This window comes from Elephantulus edwardii, unplaced genomic scaffold, assembly GCF_000299155.1.
Source record: "Elephantulus edwardii isolate Elephantulus edwardi_28Jun2011 unplaced genomic scaffold, EleEdw1.0 scaffold00003, whole genome shotgun sequence".
Taxonomy (NCBI): Eukaryota; Metazoa; Chordata; class Mammalia; order Macroscelidea; family Macroscelididae; genus Elephantulus; species Elephantulus edwardii.
In genome coordinates this window covers 21,440,731-21,461,442 of record NW_006399753.1, presented here as the reverse complement: position 1 = coordinate 21,461,442, position 20,712 = coordinate 21,440,731, and the positions used below count along the sequence as shown (strand labels likewise).

The following is a 20,712-nucleotide window of genomic DNA, read 5'->3' as shown; positions in this document are numbered from 1 at the left end:
CCTGTGCCAGACCCACAGTCTCCAACACACTCACCCATTGCTGCAGTCACTCTGTGTGAATCCACCTGGTTGAGACTCTTTCTTTCTTTCCTTTGTCTTTCCTCCACCCATCCAAGCATGACATCCCTCTCCAAAGAATAACCTCTCCTAGTAACAAGCCCAAAGCATGAGAGCTGAAGCTTCATCATCTTTGCCTCCCAGAAGCACTTTGGCTGCGTCTTCTCTAAGACATACCTGTTTGTTCTTTTTGCAATCCATGGGATCTTCAGCACTCTTCCAGCATCACTATTCAAAGGCATCAATTCTTTTTCTGTCATTCTTAGTAATTGTCCAGCTGTCAGAGACACAGCAAGTGATTGAAAAGGTCACAGCCTGAATCGGGTGTACATTTGTCCTCAAACTGACGTCATCGCTCCTCAATAACTTGAAGAGATCCCTGACTGCAGACTTTCCCAGCACAATACATCTCGTGATCTCCTTATTGCTGGTACCAAGTATACTGATTGTGGAAACAAGTAAGATGAAGTCGTTGACAGTCTCCATCCTTTCTCCATCCATCATGATGCTGCCTATCAATCCAGGGGTGAGGATTTTTATTTTCTTGATGTTAACATGCAATCCATATCAAAGGCTGCAGGGGTGCCAAAAAAAAAAAAAATAAGTGATCGGATTCTACGCTCAACCCCAATTTAAAAAACATTCCTGTTAGTATTAAACAAAGGGTAGTTATTAATTCATCTCTTCTCCTCCGTCTGTCACGAAAACAAACAAAACAGGTTCTATGGACTGAGTAAGTAGCCTTGACAAGGAAATAGATTACAAGTTAGACTACTAAACGTAAAGGTTGACAGTTCTAATTTCTAAGTCATTCTCAGGAAAAAGATAATACGCTCCATTAAGAGTTCAGCCTCAGAAACCAGTGGAGGCTCACCATGATTAGAGTCAACTAGGTGACAATGGGCCTGGGTTTTGTTTGTTGGCTGTTTGGTTGGTTGGTTTGTATTTTAAATTTTTATGAAATGAATGATCTGTTAACTTCCTAAGCAGAATTGACAGTCCCGTTCTTTCACACCACTGCAGGTAGATGGGAAGAGAGAAAGCACAGGGTCAAGATTGAGGTCTAGATCTGACCTTGTATTGAGATGGTTTGGGATCCTAGCTCTTCTGCAGACATCCTTTAGATTCCTTATCTACAAAATGAACCTATTAATATGCTTGACTCGCACATTCAGGGAAAAATATTGACCCCATTCGTCTGGGATTGCCTCAGCATTAAAGAAGTTCCCTTCAAATCTGTGACTATGGATCAATCTACAAAATGTAAGAATTAAAAAGAACAGGACATGTTCCACTCTGCACCTAGAACACAATAAACTCTCAAAATATTAATGTGACTAGTATAGATTCTTGTTTCCAGAATTTGGATTTTCTTTTCTATGAATATACCAAACATTTATTGAGCCAGGCCTAATAGTAGGGCCTATATATGCATTAAGAAAGCCTGGTGACATGAAAGGCTCCTAACTGAAAGGTCACTGGTTCAAATCCACCAGTAGCTCCACTGGAGAAAGATGGGTAATCTCTTCCTGTAAGGATTCATAGTCTCAAAACCTGATGGAAGGTCTCAGTGAATCAAAATTGACTCAAGATAGTTGGATTTCATCGCTTCTTGGCCTTTTGGCTAAGATCAAGTGAAGATAGTTGGCTTTGGTATATGAATTGCCTCTAATTTTCTCAAATATCCAAAAAAGCAATTATAATCATCCTTATTGTATATGGACCATCTTTATTTTATAAGGAAACTATGTTGGCTCTAGTGGCCTAGTGGTAGGAAGCTGCACTGCAATATCGAAGGTACCTAGTTCGAGGCCACCAGCTGCTCTTCTGGAGAAGGACAGGCAATCTCCTCTCATTTGATTAACTGCCTTGGAGTACACAATGAGGGTTGCAGAGTGGATTATATTTGGGGGTAGGGCGTGGGGTTTGGGGAGGTGCGGGGGGGATTGTGTACCAATGAGGGAGTTTTTCTTTTGCTTTTCAAGGAGAGGAGCAAATGGGGGGTGGGGGGGAGGAGGGGGAGGTTTGTGTGGGGAGAAGGGTGCAACAATGAATGAATGGAATTAAAAAAAAAAACAAAACAAAAAACCCACTTGAGGGTCAGCTATGGGTTGGTTCCAACTCCATGGTAAACAGCAATCTGTAAGAAGTTGCACTGCTAAACCAGAGGTGCCACCTCTCTAGTCCGATTCCACCAATGGCTCCAACTAACACGCAATCTCCTTTCACACGATTTACAGCTTCTGAACTTGCTGGAGGGTCAGTTATGAATCAGTCTCAACCTGACAACAATGAGCTTTTTTCGTGTATTGTATAGGCAAGTTAGTCCCAACTTAAGAAACACACTCAACAACTAGTACATGGAAGAACAAAGACTTCAACTCACATCTGTCTGATTTCAAAGACCCCAGGTCTTTTCTCACGTTGCACATTCAAACCACTGATGTTATAAGAAAATGGAACAGCAGAGCGTTTGGGAACTGTTTGATCAAGGGGGCGATTGCATTTTCAAAGAGTAAGAGCATATGACCAAGGAGCCTCCGGTTTTCTACTTGAGTGTTTTCATGAACCAGGGAAAGGTCATGAGCACATAAGACAGACTCAGTTCCCAGGTCGTTGTTAAGTACAATGGAGTACCATACATAGTGACCCTAGGAAGAGCAGATCTGAACCCTGTCCAATCCTGCACCATCCTTATCATCCCAGACACATCTGAGTCCACAAACATTGTATCAAAGCATCTCACTGAGGGTCTTTCTCTTTTACTGACCCTCCACCTTTCAGAGCATGATGTCTGTCTCCGAGGAGTAGCCTCTCCTAACCACATGTGCAAAATATGTGAAATGAAGCTTTGTCATCTTTTACTCCAAAGAGCACTCTGGTTACACCTCTCCAAGACACATCTGTCTGTACTTTTGACAGTCTACAGGATATTCAGCGCTCTTCACTAACACCAGATCTCAAATGCATCAGTTCTTCTCTTGTCATTCTTATTCATTCTCCAGCTCTCGGATGCATAGTAGGTGATTGAAAAGACAGTTCATTAGCAACTTTTCATTTCAAACATGTTTACAATTCAGCGGCTTTCTCCATTCATCTCCTTCCAGAGTCTCTAAGTCTTCTTACCAACAGCCTAAAAAAGCTTTTTTCATTGTATAAAATCTTCTCTAACTCATCTCATCTTCTGTAGCTATTGTCTCTCGCTCCTGGTCCCTTGCCAAGTTTCTTCCAAGGGCAGTTTCCACGGTCCTCCTCTGGTGTGGGCTGCCACCCTCTCTTTGTTGCCCTGAAGTCTGTCTCTGTTCCAGACCACACTGCTGCTCCCAAGGTTTCCAGAAAGGTCACCGATGACCACCACCATTCAGTGGTTACCATCAGATTCTTGTCTAACTTCTCTTTGGCTTTTGGCATCACTGAACACTATCCTTGAATTTCGCAAAATCCTTCTCCCCTCTCCCTTTTTTTTTTTGTTCTCTACCTCTAAGCTTGCTGATTTCACTCCAACCTCCACTTCTGCTTGCTTTTGTTCAACTAAATATTAAGGAACATCTGGCATGCACCAGAGATTCCTAGGTCTCTCAATTTTTTTTTTTGCCTTCAATTATTAATCTAAAAGTCAGTGGTTCAGATCCACACCATACCATGAGCAGAAAAGGAATGCCTAGAAATATCCTTCCATAAAGATTCAGAACACAAGCTCATTACTGTCAAGTTGGAACTGACTCGTGACTGACCTTATAGCAGATTTTCTGAGGCTGTAAGTCACAAAGAAGGAGGTTGCCCGTCTTTCTGCTGAAGAGCTACTGGTGGTTTCCACCAACAGAGAGGAACAACTTTAGTGTTGGTAGTAGAATACATCAGCAGAACTCCCTCTGTAAAGATTGTTGTTGTTATGTGCCGTTGAGTTGTCTGCGACTCATAGTGACCCTGTGTACAACTGCCCTTAACCCTACTTGATCCTGTGCCAACCTCACTGTCTCCGATACACCCACTCCGATTACCCTAATCACTGGATCGATCCATCTCGTCAAGGATCTTCCCCTCCTGCGCTGTCCCTCCACCCTCCCAAGCATGATGTCCCTCTCCAAGGACTGGTCCCTCCTTACAACATGTCCAAAGTATCTAAGACAAAGCTTCAGAATCCTTGACTCCAAGGAACAGCCTGGTTTAACCCTCTCCAGCATGAACCGGTTTGTTTTCTTAGCAGTCCATCGTACATTCAACACTCTTCTCTAGCACCACAGCTCAAAGGCATCAATTCTCCTTCTATCCTCCCTAGTCATTGTCCATCACTCTGACACATAGCAATTGCAAATCTATAAAGATAACAACCAAGTAACCCTTTGCAGTAATTCTATTCTGTAAAACATGGAGGGTCAAACATGAGTATGGATCAACTCAATGATAATAAGTCAGCCATGTATCAAGCCCTGTGATAAAGGTTTTTTAAATGCATCTCATGCCAAAAGAGTAAAACTTTCTTTTTTTCTTAAAAGTAATTTCATTTCAAATCTAAGCTTCCAGCTTGCCTGGTTTATATGAAGCTTCAATCCAAACTTAGATGAGTTTTTTTCTCTTCCTCATTCCTGCATATAAAATAAACTCAGAGTAAGCATCAACAGGCAAATAATGAAAATTGGTGAGACATATGACAGAAAAAGAAAGAGAGAGAAAAAGAGAAGTAAAGTCAAAAGCTGTAACTTTAGATAAATAATACCTACAATATTGGTCAAGGGGGTAAAATAAAGTTAAGCTACAAATTACCAAAGTGCAGAAGAAAACCCCAAAGGCACAAGACACTACATGTATTCACAGGACAAGAGACTATTATGCACAGCTTTTGACAGTAGCTTTGACCCAATCTACTAAAGTCGACTCAAAAAGAAAAGACTCTCTCGCTCTCCTTTCTCTCCTTCTCTCTTTAATACATTTGGCTAAATTCCCACTGCCTTTACCATTTCCCACCCATGATTCCATGTAGCCTTGACTCAGAGAGAAATAATGAAGGAAAGCTGAAACAGGAATACAAACACAAGCACTCAATCAGCCTGCATTAGCATCCATTCTCTTCCCCACTACCAGAAGAAATGGGCAAGGGCCTGTGGGTACTGAGACTCTTGGGCCAAGTTATGCAAACCTACTTGGTGTCTCACACACCTTTCATTTGGGAGGTAGAAGATGGGAGGAGGAGGGAAAACAACTCTCCTAAAAACAATTGCAATGACTCTTGCCCTTGGGAAACTATACAGTCTCTTCCCTGGTCTATCCCAATCCCATAAGCTCATTTTAGAGAGCTGGTGCAATATTTTATCCACTAGAAAAGGACCACCATGCTAGCAAGTGGTTTTCAGCTTGCTCAAGGGAAGTGTGAATGGACCATGGTCCCCGTATAAAAAAAAAATTAAATAGCAGTGCCTAAAATAGGCATTCAGACCTCATTATAATGAAGACCCTGTTCACTCATGGGCTTTGCATAAATAACCACACAATTAATGACATGTGTTTATCGGCAAAGCTTCTCACCTGAAATACACGGTGGTTGATGTTCTTTCTGGGTATAGAGTTTATTTATGAGGAAGACTTGACTTCTGGATAAAAATAGAGCCCAGAACTCAACTAAATTTGCAATTGCTTTTCCCAGAAACCTCAAGTATAACCTAACCTATTTAGAGAAGAGTTCAATCTAAGGTGATAGAAATCTAACATAGTGAGTAGTTTGAATTGTGTTTGAAAAGCAATTGAGTTGATGCTTCTCCTTTGTAATGCTACAGTTGAAAGACTGACAGAACCTCATCAGATGAAATTTTATGTTGTTACATGCCATTGAGTTGAATACAACTCATAGCAACCCAATGAACCACAAATCCGACCCTGTGCTATCCTGCGCCATCCTCATCATCTCTGACACACTTGAGCCCATTTTGCTGCTGCCATTGCGTCAGTGCATCTTGTTAAGGGTCTTCCTCTCTTTCACTGACCTTCTACCTGTCCAAGCATGCTGTTCCAAGGAATGGGTTGTGTTGTGGACTATCTAGTCTAAGCTGATCCATAGCTGGCCATCGAATGGATTTTCAGAGGCAGTACATAAAGCAGCTGGTAGATTTGAACCGCACACCTTTGGGCTGACAATGCAATCTGTTTCCGGAATTGTACTGCCAACCGGAAGGATCATGGGATGGATAATCTCCTCCCATGAGATGTGCTCCTTGTGAAAACCCCCTGGAGAGTTAGCTATGAATTGGTTCTGACTCAGTGGTACCTAACAGCAACATTTCCAGAATACATACAACTAAACTTCACCATCCTTGGCTCCAAGGAACACTCAGGTTTCACTTCCTCCAAGTCCTACTGTTAGTGCTTTCATCAAGTCATGGAAGTTTCAGTACTCTTCTCCAACACCACAACTCAAAGGCATCTATTCTTCTTCTGTCGTGCTTATTCATTGTCCAGCTCTCAGACACATAGCAAGTGATAGAAAAGGCCATAGCCTGAATCAGATGTACCTTATTGTTTAAACTGACATTATCGCTCCTCAGTACTCTGGAGAGATCTCTGACAGCAGACTTTCTCATTACAACATGTCATTTGATTTACGTAGGTGTGAATCTAAATTATCCATGTGATTATTGCAAGTGCATAATCAAGTTTCAGAGTAAACATTTAATCTTTTAGTAAGAAATTAAAGCAAAACAACAGAATTTCAAAATAGGGAAAACACAAAATGCAAACTTTAATTCTAAACAAATATGAAATCTGTAACAAGAACAAAAAGAATCAGTTTACTGGTATTTATGAATAAAGGTGAATAGCTGAAATGCATTCTCAAGAACTGCCATTTTTAATGTAAATAATGTGTGTGTTGGATGATGCTTGTAAACCACACAACTCCCTCACATGTTACGTTTCCTATGAGTGTTATGTGTGCGTGCAGGTGAAAGTACGGTATTTCTTTCTCACTTGCCTCACATTTGCATCCCTTTTCTTTCTCTTACTCTTGAGATAGGGCACAGAAATAATCTCTTTCTTATCCATCTTCTGCTACTATATAATTTGTGACTTCAGAGGAATTTTTCACACATATATGTGATGAGCAAACTCATTGTCATTCAGTCAGAACCGACTCATAGCTGACCCTCCAGTGGGATTCTGGGGCTGTGACTGGACGGACGGAGGTTGCTCCTCTTTCTCCTGCTGGGTGGTTCGAATCCACAGTGAGGTACTGCCTGTGGGTTAGCTGAGCGCCTCCGAACGGCCTGTGCCACGAGGGCTCTTCTTTATCCTTTCCTTCAGTAGACACCTATCTGCCTAGCTGACTGACAGGACATGGGGCACGAAGACGACTCCATCAGAGACACTGCCCTAACCTAGCAGTCTGACAGATAACTCCATCAGAGACTCTACACTAAGATGTTTAGGGGCAATGAGAAAAAAAAAATCAAAAAAAATATTTCTGTGCAAACTATAAGTAAATCCAATATGGAAATATAGCTAAAATAAGACAAGGCATTATTATCTGAAATCTTAAACCAGATCCTTGTGTAATTATTTGTGTAAAAGATACAGCAACATTCTTTTTAAAAAAAAAATTATTTTATTATTTTTTTGGTGAATGTACCATCAAATTGGATCTGACTGGTACAGGAGGAGATTGCCCCTCCTTCTCCAGCAGAGAACCTGGTGGATTTGAACCATGTACTTCTTGGATTGCAGTGCAGCTTCTTGCCACTAGGCCACCAGAGCTCCCAGCAACATACTTTTTAGATACCCTCAGTACAGTCACATGAAGAAAGTCAATCTAGTGAAGGGTGGTTTTGAGAGCTTCAAAGTTCACTTTGCACACAGATCCTTACCCTTCCAGGATGATGCCAAAGTTCTGAGTGAAGAGTCAGCCTTTTTTAGACCATTAAAAGAAACCGTCTCCTGGGAGCTTGAAACTTTTCAATTAGTTTTCATTGCTCTAAGTATAGAACCCAAAGCACCACTGCGGTGTTAATGACCTGCCTGACCTGGCCCCTGGCCGCCTCACCAAATCATCTCAGGCCACCACGCTCTAGGCACACTGGATTTCTTTCACACATTCCAACTCCTGACCACCCTTGACCACACTGTTCCTTCCTCTCTGTATTCTTTGCAAAGTCAGCCCTTCTGATCCTTCCAGTCTTGGCTGGACACTGCTGGCACATCCCTCTCCTCATCCTGGTCCTTCTCCACCACCTGAGCCCATTTCATTCATTGACAGCACAAAGCACAACAGAATGTATCTGCGTGTTTGTTTGATGTGTTAATCTCTTTCTTCTACTAAGATACAAGCTCAATCCTATCAGAAACCATGTTTCTTTCATTCAGTAATTTATCTCCAGTGGAGTATAACAGAACTAATCCACTGCTATTGTTGTTGTTGTTGACCGCCGTCAAGTTGAGCACGACTCATAGTGACCCCATGAACAAAAGGCCTGAAGCCCCTCTACAACTATTGACATTTATCAAAGTTCATAGAGTTTCCGGAAACATGTTATTTAGGAAGTGGATGCCACTCCTGCTTCCAAACCCATCAGAGTATGTTATTGTTGTTATGTGCCATTGAGTCGCCTGCGATGCATAGCGACCTTATGTACAGCATGAACCCTTCCCTGTCCTGAGCCAGTCTCACTAATTCCAATACACCAACTCCCAGCACCCCAGTTGAGTCCATCTTAATTTGTATTGACTTTTTCTCAGATTTCCAAGACTGCAAATGGCTTCAGAAACAGCTTGCCCAACTTTCTCCTGAAGAACAGCTGGCAGATTGAAACAGTCAGGCTTTCAGTTAGTAGCCCGCATGCAATGTTCTTTACCACCAGAGTTCCTTGAGGTGCACTAATCATTGCTGTATATTGAACGTCACATTCCAATTGATTGCTACAATGCTTTCCCTTTACCCCAAACTTCAAAGCCTGCTTTAAGAACTTTCCCTCATTCCCACTGCTTCATAACTCTTCCCTGAGCTCCTCATATTTCAGAGTGTGGAGAAAAGGCATAAAATGCCAAAGATATACATGGATGTATATAGGGGAGAAAGAGAGAGAGAGAGAGAGAATAGACAGATAGATGTTTAGTTGATAGAGCTGACATTATTAGTAATATGTTCATGACTTATTTCCATCAGTTCTAGCTGTTTCCAGATGTTGTGTGTTTCTTACCACCTTCCTGATTTTTCCTGTACCATCTACCTTAATTTTTAGATGTATTTTTCTATCCCTCCATTCTAATATCTTTTATCAGCTGCCTCACAAAAGAAAGATAGACAATCTCTTCCCTTGCAATTTGCAGTCTCTGAAAACCTGCTAGAATCAGCTATGAATCCATTCCAATTCAGTGGCACGTAACAACAACAATAATAACGTCAGTTTGTTGTACCATAGTCATATGTGTGTTCCTGTGACAGTGGAAGCTATGCCACCAGTATTTCAAACACCAGCAGAGTTACCCACGGTGGACTGGTTTCTGGAGAGCGACAAGGCTAAGACAAAACAGGAAAAAGGATTTAGCAAGCTATTTCCTAAACCACTTGGCCAGTGAGAATCTTATGAGTAACAGTGGAAGACTCCCTGATAACATCCTAAAAGATGAACGCTTTCTTCCAGATGGATCAGCCTACAACTGGGGAAGGGCTGTCTCTTCAAAGGAAAGTTAACCTTAATGATGTGGGTGGAGTAAAGCTTTCACAATCTCTGTTCGCTGATGCCGCATGACGCAAAATGATAAGAAACAGCTGCAAAAGTTTATCAGTAATGAACATGTATATGAAGTCTGAGTCAAGGAAAAGTGGAAATTGTCTAGAATGCTTGACGATTGATGCTCAAGACATTTCCTGGACCAACGGGGCCAGTATTGGCCACTTTGAATTGAATAATCACACAGTGAACAAAATGAGCTCAGGTGATAAAATCACCTGATCAAGTCAGTATCATGTTGCACTGCTAACCCAAAGGCTGGGTGTCTCTGTTAGTTCAAATCTACAGAACATGTGATTGTGCTCATGCAAAACAAGCAGGGAACATTACATGGTTCAAAATCAAGAAAGGAGTGCATCAGGGATGCATCTTTTTACCATACCTTTTCAAACCATATGCAGAACAGATCATTCAGGAGGCTGGACTTGATGAAGAAATATATGTCATCAAATTTGGAGACTTGTTAACAACCTGTGTTATGCAGATGACACAACCTTGCTCACTGAAACTGAGAAGAACTTGAAGTGTTTGTTGCAGAAGGTCAAGCCTCCTTGACCATCAATATGAATTGAACCCCAACATCCAGAAAACAAAGATCCTATTGAACCAATTGACAGTATCATGATAGAAGAGATTGTTAACAATTAAATCTTGCTTGGATCCACAATCAACAGCCTTGGCCCTAGCAGTCAGGAAATCAAAAGATGAGTTGCATTGGGAAGGTCCACTGTCAGGGACCTCTCCAGAGTGCTAAAGAGCAGCAATGTCAGTCTAGAGACTAAGGCCGACCTCGTCCAAGCCATGGCCTTCTCAACTGCTTGCTATGAATCTGAGAGCTGGGCAATGACTAAGGATGACAGAGAAAGAAGTGATGTCTTTGAACTGTGATGCTGGAGAAGAATACTGGACATGGACTGCCAAGAGAACAAACATCTATCCTGCAGAAAGTGAAACCAGGTTGCTCTTTGGAGGCAAGGATTTTGAAGATATCCATCTCATATACTTTAGGCATGTTACCAAAAGAGACCAGTCCTTGGAGAAGGACAACATGATTGGAAAAATATAGGGTCAGTGCAGGAAAGGGGGACTCTGGATGGGATGGTTGACACAGTAACTGTGCTAATGTTGATACAACCCGAAATGGTGAGGTTGGCTCAGGACAGGCCAAGGTTCAGAGTCATTGTTCATAGGGTTGCTATCACTTGCAGTAGACTCAGTGGCACATAACAATAACAACCCAGGAACTCCACAGGAGAAAGATGGGTAATCTCTTCACATTAAGATTCACAGCCACAAAAACCCAATGGAGGGTGACTGTAAATTACAACAAACTCAATGATAGTGAGTTGGGGCTTTTTGTTGTTGTTATTGTTTTCTTTAGATGATCTATTAGGCCAGGAATGGTTAGAATGCCATCACATTCATTGCCAAAAAGAATATTTCAAGATCTATCCTAATATTCAATTAGTATAAGGACAATATCCATGTGCATGCAAGAAAGACCAATTAATATGACTATTATTCAAATGTTTGCACAAAACGTTAAGGCCAAAAACGAAGATACTGAAGAATACTATCATTTTTATGATACTATTAAGTCTAAAGTTGACCAAACATAAATTAAGATGCATTGATATCGAATTACAAAGTGAGTAGAATGCAAATGTTGGAAACAAAGAAGGACCAGTAGTTGGAAAACATGGCTTTGGTGATCGAAATGACATGAGTCAGCATGACAGAATTTCACATGACTAACAAATTGTCCATCGCAAATACCTTTTCCAACATGTAATTATAAGTCGTTCCAATAACATCAGTACTAGAATAGCCATCAAAATACAAGGGCAAAAAATGCCCTCAATTTTTAATCTATCAAACTAGTCCATCATTCTAACAATATACCATTTCTCCGATTCTTCCTGACACCAAATCTCCAGTTGATGCTTCTTCGGGATTGGAAATCCAGATGGTTCCAAGCTCATGCAGCTGTACAGGCTGTGACTATCCCAGGTGAACCAGAGACAAGAGGCCAAAGAGTTCCAGAGAGACGGAAGCTTCTTAACTCCAAGGGATGGCGCACAGACCACACCCCCAGGAAAGCAAAGGGCGGTGATTGGACTATGCCTTTCTAGCAGTGTAGGCCAAAAGGAAGCAGCTGGATCAGATGAAATACTAGGGTTTAGTGGGGGAGCCAGAATTGTCAGCAAGTCCTACACCTTTCCCTCTGCAGCTTTTCTAGGAGGTGGATATGTTAGTGCGCTCCCTTGAGGTGGCCAGTAAGGCACATGAAATAAGTGGACATGGGGGTAATATAGCAATGCTGAGATGGACTGAAACTAGAAATGTTTCTCCTTCTCCTTCTAAGGCACAAAATGTCAGTGATAATTGCTCTGCCTTCCAGCAACAGAGATTTGCTAATGCAAGAAGGCCAGGTAAATCTGGTGCCCAGCAGAGCCCCTTTCCAGGGCTTAAATGAAGCTAGTGCGTGCTAACCTCCTGGTGACCAGCTGGGTCCATTTAATGAGTGGAAGTGGAAAGCGTCAGAACACTCTTCCTGGGCTTAAAGGGAAGCTGTGGTTAAGCTTAACTTATGGTGACCACCTGGGATCCACTTGACTGGTGGAAGTGGGAGGCAGGCAGTAATGAAGAGACAGGCTGAGTTTGGACACGGTCCTTCAGCACTATCCACCTAGCATGGGGAATGGATAAGTGGAGAACAGTTGGTGGTCTATGGAGCAGGGATTCCTGAGGGTCCTGCATGGGCTGAGTTAGTCCAAGTGGGGATAAGGCTGAGTGAAACACAGGAAGATGTGTGGATTCCTGAGTTAGAAGCTAATGCCCATTTGGACCTAACCACGGATGACTGGGGATTAGCTGATGCAACCAGGTGAAGAGATGTTTCATTCTGTGAGCTAGTATTTTTGGTCTTACTTGATGGTCTTACTTGATGGACTGGACCTTTGTTTATAAACATGGATTCTAAGAGTTTCAAATGTATAGATTCTTCAGACACGCTTGTTTCCTCACAGTACTGGTGTGACAGGAATGGGCATTTCAGAAATTGGCTACCTAAGATAGGCAGGATTGAGACAAGGAGTGACGTAGTTGGCTAACATCTTTTCATGAATGAAGGCTTCACACAACCTGCCTTTGGTTTGGCAGCCCCACTTAGCGCCAGAGCTCACTCTAGAACTCTCGTCATCTGAAATTAGCCTGCATTATTAGATCTTTCTGTCATGTTGTGCTGTTACTGGCACTTCTCACTTGCCATATTTATTCTCTATTTTGATTAATTGTCATTTTATGTTTATTCCATCCATTTTTTCTTTTTATATCATCTTGTTTTGTAGGCTGATACTTTGCACAAAATATATTCTTAATATATAGTGTCAGCTGAATATAATACTTCAGGTTTTGAAGAAAGTTAATTGAAAGATTTAGTTCTTGATCATCACCCTGAGGCACTCTTAAACCGAATGGAGCCGATCTTGAAATTTCCTTTTAGCAGAAGATCAGAGGGATGTCCAAAATAAAGGACATTACCTGTGAGACTGGGTTCTGCTTTTAAATTCTCAGCATGCCATACCGTGGACTGCCGAGGCAACAAACAGGTCTGTCCTGAAGAGGATGAACCAAGTTGCTCCCTGAAGGCAAGGATTTTGAGGCTCTGTCACATACTTTGTGCTTGTGGTTGGACTTGGAGAAGGACTTCACACTTGGAAGGATGGAGGGACAACGCAGGAGAGGAAGAGCCACGATGAGATGGGCTGACTCAGTGACTCTAGCAATCAGGTCAGAGGTGTCAGAGATGGTGATGTTGGCTTAGGATGGGGCGGGATTGCTATGAGTTGTGGTCAACTTACCAGCACATAATAGTAACAGCATACCTTGTAGCCAACATCATGATCAAGACCACCACCACCACCACCGTTGTCATCACTCTCTGACCACTAACTATGGGCCCCTAGTTGATGTCACGCAGGACTCTGGTATCTAACACTGCTCTAAGGCTATCTGTACTTCCTAGAAGAGAAAATCAGGGTACAGAGATGACAAAGTATTTCTGAAAGTCATCCAGGTGCTGAGACTCAAGGGTGCAAGTCAAAGTGTGGTTGCTGTAATTCTAAAACAGAAAATTCTCAGCATGGGATCAAAAGGTGAACAGCAAAGGTGAGGAGTTAAGGAAAGATTGCTGGAAAGGGAACAAATGGGACAAAACTGAAGCAAATGTTGACATATTGTGATAAATGTAGTTAATATCACCAAAATTTTGTGTGGAAAGGGTCTAATGAAACAATCTAACTTGCTATGCAAACTTTCACCAAGACTCAATAAAATATTTTTATTTAAAAGAGACTATTTTTTCAAACTTCGAATACTTTTTTTATGGTTATGATATTTGTTTTATTAGTGCTTTTAACTTCTTATTTTATATTGTCATATTTTTTCTACTTTGAGACTAGTTATATGTATTTTTTTTAATTCTGCATTTTAAAATTGTATCATCTAATGTATATTTTAAAACTGTAAGTACTTCTTTAAGCAAGTCCAGTTTTCATATCTTTTAAGATTATAGGTGGTTATATAACTACAGTGTTGAATTTATGTTTTAAATCAGCCTCATAATATATAGTTATTGTCTCTTGTGATTACACATTTGTCTTACTTTAATTAAAATCATCACAACATCAGCTTCAAATTTCAAATACTTTGAAGAGACAGGTAGGGTGATTGCCCAGGAATTCTGATTCCTTTTTCCCTCTGTCCTGATTTTCCACAATTATGTACCTACACCATCCAGGCACATCCAGGTCACTGTAGTCAAACAGCAAGGGGGCACCTCTGACATTGTGAACTACATCCGACTGGAAAGCAAGCCCAGAACTAGAAACGTGTTCCCTGCGTTTACAAATGCCAATACAGGAGTGAAATAAAGGCCAAACAAGACAAGGAAAAAACTGAATCTGTGATTTATTATAGTTTATATTGGTCTAGAAAGCTTAAATACGTCTGTCATCATTAACAGTAAATGAATGCAGCTTTACAAAAAATCAGGATCTCGATACAATACAGGACTAAACGTGGCAACTGAGCATCAGAAAATGTCTATTTCCTCAAGGCAAATGTCGACTCTGCAGCACCGTTTAGAAGCTTCCACTACACACCCACGCTGCAGCATCTACCACCAGCTCTACTCAGATACACAAGACTTACTAAATCAAGCATTAGCAGAAACAGTGGAGTCATTCAGGCGTAATATGTCAGATTTGGTACAGGATTAAAATACTAACTTTTTTTTAATGTCCTGGTTTCAAATTAATAAATACAAAAACATATAAAAATATACACCAGTTGAGAGGACCAGTCTGCAGGTGATCAGAACGTTAGATCTCGCTCTCATACGTGTGCAGGTATGTCTTTAGGGCCAGAATCTCCGAATAGCTGCGGCTGGTCTTTCGGAAGAAATCCAGACTGGTGAGCTGTTCAATATCTCGCACGCGGGCTGTGTGCATTTTTATGAGTTCTTCCACCCATTTCGACTCATCCTCTGAGTTCTGCAATGGAAAAAGAACACATACAGAGTCAGAATTTCCCCGAGTGGGGTTCTCCATCCCATCAGCTCGCTCCAAGTTCACCAGTGACCTTTCCATAGCCCCAGACACGCTGCCAAGACATGGTACTCCCTCCCGGTCTCCTTGGCCAATCAACTGCATTCCTGTCATAATGAGCCACAAATACCTGCTGTAAATATTTTCGAGAGCAATTAGCTGTACCAAGTAAACAAGACATGCGGTGTGAGGGCATCTGACTCAACAGGTTCTCAGAACACAAATCAAAATTAAGGAAACCAAAGGCCCTCGTGGATCCAGTCGTCATTTCTTTGCCCCGGCTGTCAAATTGCAATGCTGAGCACAGAACAAAAGGCATTTAGAATACTCTTCTGTCTTCCAACGATGCACAAATCACATGTGCACATTCCTAGTCATTTCGAAAACAATCCAGTCCATCAACTAATCATTTCTGTGATTGCCATAAGCTAAGTTTGGCTTGAAGAAGTTCCCTTGATCCACTTTGGGCATGGAAGGTGGGAGGGGGGTCAAGAAGCCAGAGCTGGAATTATTTCTCTACCACATACTACTACACACCAAGGCTATGGATCCTTGACCTACTGAAGTCTCAGTGTCTTCATCAGACCTTAAGGCTAAGACTTTCTTCTGGCATGACAACAAGAATCAAAGTGAGATGGGCATAAAAGGGAGGGCAGGGAGGAGGAGGAGTGAAGAAAATAGAGAAACATCCAGGAAGGAACAATCTTTTTTTTGGTCAAAACTGTTTCGTTGGTAAAAATTCCCCACAAAAGACATTCACCAGTCCCACCTTAAACAACCTAAGTCATGTCTAATTTGAAATAAAAACCCAATTCGTGCAAAGCATTCCTTTGCATTCTAAGGATATTTCCATTTACTTCTGACAGAAGCTGAAGGGAAAGAATATGATCTGAGTAGCCTACAAATTATGGAAAAATGGCCTCCTTCATTATTAGACATGGGGAGGAAGGGCCTTTATAGGTAATTCCATTCCCAAATGCTTTCCAGAATTCCCGTGGCCTCCAAGAAGCTTGCTGCTGACTGAAGGTGGCCCTGTGTCCCAGGGTTTAGTGCATGCGGACATTTGCCCTCACCAAACTCCTCACCACCAAACTGTGGTGGCCTCACCGAACTGCCCACCAAAGGCCAAGAGCCAAGAAGTGGCAAATGAGTTTTCTCGGGAAGCTCCAGCCCGTACACCCTGGATGGGGGCTCCGAGAGCTCGTGCCAGTGCTAACCATACACCAGGAGTGTGTACGGCTGGCCCGCCCGCACAAAATGAAGACGTTGAACTGCAGACCAGGAGAAGAAGGATTTTGAGCCTCCCTGCTCTATCTTCCCTCCAACCCCAGCTTAACCAGGATCGCTGTGCTTCAAAGCAAAGGACAGACCTAAACATAACTCTCTCCACAAAGCTACTGACCAGCCTCCAGGGCTACCATATAATTAACGAAGTAGGAGGTCTCCACGCAGGTCAGGACCCCTTGAGGGTGAAAAGAGTAAGCATGGAGTTGTACTTTGGGAGGGTTTTCATTTTAGCCCATTTACTGATTTTTATCAGTGGCCAATTCCATTTTACTTTTGTAAATGTCATTTGGAGTATAGGCACAGGGTGAAAAGGATTTTTCCTAACTCAGGGAATAGTTGGGATCACAGGAATTTAAGGGGGATAAACTTGTCTGTTGGTATTGTTTTGTTTTCATTGAGAAGCAATTAGGCTACTGTATTTGTAGTACTAGAAGTAGTTCTAGCAGTTCTAGTAGGGTTTGTTTTTACTTCAAGAAACTTTTCAATTCTTATATCCTATTACAGTTTTCATTTTACATCGTACTAATCGAATTCATTTTCTTGATCCTATTTAAATTTTTTCCCTATATTCCATAATTTGCTTTCAGCTTACAGTGCCCTGACCTTCACCCATAATTGAAGCCATAAACCAACAACCTCTCCAGAGACTGTTCCAGTTATTCGAGCTACTCTTTTCTCTTATGTAGAGAAACTTCTCCACCTGTTTTATTTTCTCTCCCTCATGAGAGGCTGCCTAAGACTCATTACTGCCTGACACCCTACTGATTCCACCAGAGAACTTCACACAATTTAGGCATTTGAATAGTGTTTGTCACTAACAACTCCTCATTCCTCCTAGTGTTTCAAACAAATGCAGAGAGATCATTATTTCTAAAATCCACCAGAGGAAAAAAAGAAATGAAGTCAACCATAGAGCATAGACTTTCCACCACATTGAAGAGGCTCACAGATGTGTGTAACTTGCCTCTGCAGGTAGAATTAAGACAGGGCCGGCAGACAGCATGTCTCCTGTCTCTTGCCTGGGGCTTTTCTGTCAAGCTCATGGTAATGCGTCCTTATCGTTGCCACAAGGCAACAAATGAATCGGGATTCCCTTGTGTAGCCTGCAGATTAGCAGACTGAACACCTGCCCTGGCAAACATGAATAAGAGAAAACTCGGTTTGTAAAGAAAACTCTGTGTGTGTGTGTTGGTGTTGTTGTTAGGTATCATCAAGCTGATAACAGCTCATCGCAACCCTACACACAACAGATCAGAACCTTGCTCTGCCCCACACTGTCCTCATGACCTGGGCCATGCTTGCGCCCACTGTCACAGTCACCATGTCAGTCGGTCTGTCTCACTGAAGGTCTCCCTCTTCTTGGCTAACCCTCAACCTTTCCCACTCACATTGCAGCTCTCCTCGTTGTCAGGACGGTGAGGAAGGATGAACGAGGAGACAGAGAGGGGGCCGTCACACTTGTCGGCAGGCTGGGTGAAATCCAGGCAGCTGGTGAGGATACTGTAGTAATGAGTGGGAACAGGGATGGAACTGCCTTCCACGTACCTGCAACAAGGAGAGAAAAATGACAATCTGTGTGGATCCTTCCTTTCTAAAATTGTGACCAAGGTATATTGCTCAAGCCAGTCTAATTCATTCTGAATCAGTCAGGTCATTAGTCTCTTGTAAGCACTCCCCTGCCTCTGCACCTTTGAACAGGTCTTCCCTGCCTGGCAAATGGATGGAAGAAAACATTTTCAAAATAAAAACTTAAATGTATTGCAGTTGAGTCTGAACTGCCTCCAAGTTGACGCCCCAGTGGATTTTCAGAACTTGTAAGGTGTATGGTAGGTTCCTAGCTTCTTCCCATTGAACAACTGGTGGATTCAAACCACCTACCTTTGGGTTGGCAGTGCAATTCCTTACCCAGCGGGCCACCAGGGCTCTCTGAAGAAAACATTTATATAGAGAAAACTGCCTGAGCCACACTCGGAGGCTAGAAAAGATCAGTGTAGCAGGAGAGTCCATAAAACCAAATTATGAAAGTTCCACATCCCAACATGTGAGTTCAGTATATACTTCATATACTTTATTGTTCAGGAGGTGCATTTCATTGAAGGCTTTTCTGCTAAGGAATGTCATGGCTAGATAGATGTTTCAGGAAAACCATTTTCACAGAACTGATTTTTACAACTCAGAAAATTCATCAGAAGCAGAAATCACTGGAGCCAGGGAAGTAAATAATCCTCTGAAGCTATAATGAGATCTGGAATTTCATGCAGAGAGAACTAATTTACCAAAGGAAATACTAAGTATCGGTGATGAGCCTACTGTTGGCACTGCTGTTGTGTGCCACTGAGTGGAGCCTGGCACAGCAATGCTTCAGGAGAGGACAGAGTGCTCCCTGGGGTCCCAGGCTCTCCTCTTTATGAGGAGCCCCCATCACGTCTTTTCTCCCACAGAGCACCTGGTCGGTTCCCACCATCAACCTTCCGATCAGCAGTTGAGGGCTTTAACCTTCAAACCACCAAAGCTTCTTTTACCGAGTCCCCACGCCTTTTCCAGTATTAAAAAAAAAAAGTACAGAAACTCACAATCTTTTCATTTTAATCATTTCCCCAATTCTGAAATTATAACCAAGCTGAATTAATTTTGGTTCAAAACAAGGACAATGATCAGACGCGTCAGAGTCAGATAAAACTTCTCTTTGAATAACTGGATAGCAAGGAAGAGAACAAGTCATAATTAAACTCTTATCATTTGCATTGTTCTCTAAATGCTTCCTCCTTGTGGTTCTCATGTACCTTTGAGTCAGATCTGACCCATAGCTGACACCCTCCAATGGGTTTTCAGAGGCAGTTAAATCACAGGGGAGGAGACTGCCCGTCATTCTACAAACAGGAACAACGTAAGAACAGTGTACTTTTGCACTGGCAGCTCTGCTCATCTCCTGACCTCTAAGCCCCCAGAGCTACAAATTGAATCTATTTCTCTCTCTCTGTCTCTCATTCTCTGTGTGTGTGTGTAATGAAAGAATACATTTAGTATGCTTGTATCAGATCATACTCTTCATCACATTGTGAATTCCTTTTGAGCAGAGATAGATAGCTTTCTATATCTCCACCAGCACCAAAGATAAACTTTGAGAGACAGCAGGTCCTCACAACCCATCCATTGTGACTAATGGATTCAGCCAGTGTTCTTCACTTGCAAAGCAGACTGAGAAAATCTAAAGGGCTCTTTAGATAAAGGAGATAATTTGGCATTATCACATTTCCACTGAAAAGTTATTGAAAAACAAATGATGTTATCGTTTCTATCTTTTTTTCTTCCATTGAATGAATATGTGTGTTTATTTACTGCAAACCCCATTGCAATTACCAACCTTATGGTTGAATTTAAAATTTAAAAGAACTGAAAACCCACACCAAGATTCTAGAAGCAAAACACGCAAAGGCCATTTGGTCTTCTCTAGGTAGATATCCAGCAATAAGACACTTAGAAGACATAGCCTTGAATGACATCTTAGTATTTAAAAATATACACCAAAATGAAAATACGAAACTTACTGCTTGATTTTGTCCTGTGTGTCATGTAAGCCATCATAATCGTAGTCAAAAATTGGTCCACTTATCACATTAACTCCATTCCTTTCTGAAGCATATTTCTTCACCAATACCCTCTGAAAGTAATTCCAGACTCCTGTACAAAGGCAAAGGCAAAGGCACGTCTTTATTAGCAAAACTTCTAAGACTGACAAAGTCTCTATGTGTTCCACAAGCCAAATGCTAATGGCCAAGAGACAACAGAGACACTGTAACTTAGGGGGAAATCTACCCTCAAATATTATCTTTTTATGTGTCATTTATGAGCCAGGAAAGAAAAAGATAAGAAGCAAGGAGATAAGGATTAGGGAATTTAATCTAGTCCAGGAGTGAAGTAAGGACCCAAGGGAGAAAGTCAAGTGGTGTATAGACTAGAAAGTTGAGAGATATGTAAATGGGCATTTCCAAGCAAAAAGATGGAATAAAACTTTCTAGGTACAGGGAACAGTATGTGTCAAAGAG

General features: G+C 41.8%; 1 protein-coding gene across 3 annotated transcripts in view; it reads right to left on the bottom strand.

Annotated features, from left to right (window-relative positions):
- Positions 1-15,154: 15,154 nt before the first annotated feature.
- The window catches only part of ENPP2 (ectonucleotide pyrophosphatase/phosphodiesterase 2), an 88,323-nt gene continuing 82,765 nt past the window's right edge, over positions 15,155-20,712 (bottom strand). For all 3 annotated transcript variants that reach the window (XM_006879320.1, XM_006879321.1, XM_006879322.1), the window contains 3 exons: positions 20,215-20,347; positions 18,055-18,211; positions 15,155-15,325 (listed from right to left, as the gene is read on the bottom strand). In XM_006879320.1, the coding sequence (XP_006879382.1) occupies positions 15,155-15,325; positions 18,055-18,211; positions 20,215-20,347 (461 nt within the window). The remainder of the gene's footprint in view (positions 15,326-18,054; positions 18,212-20,214; positions 20,348-20,712) is intronic.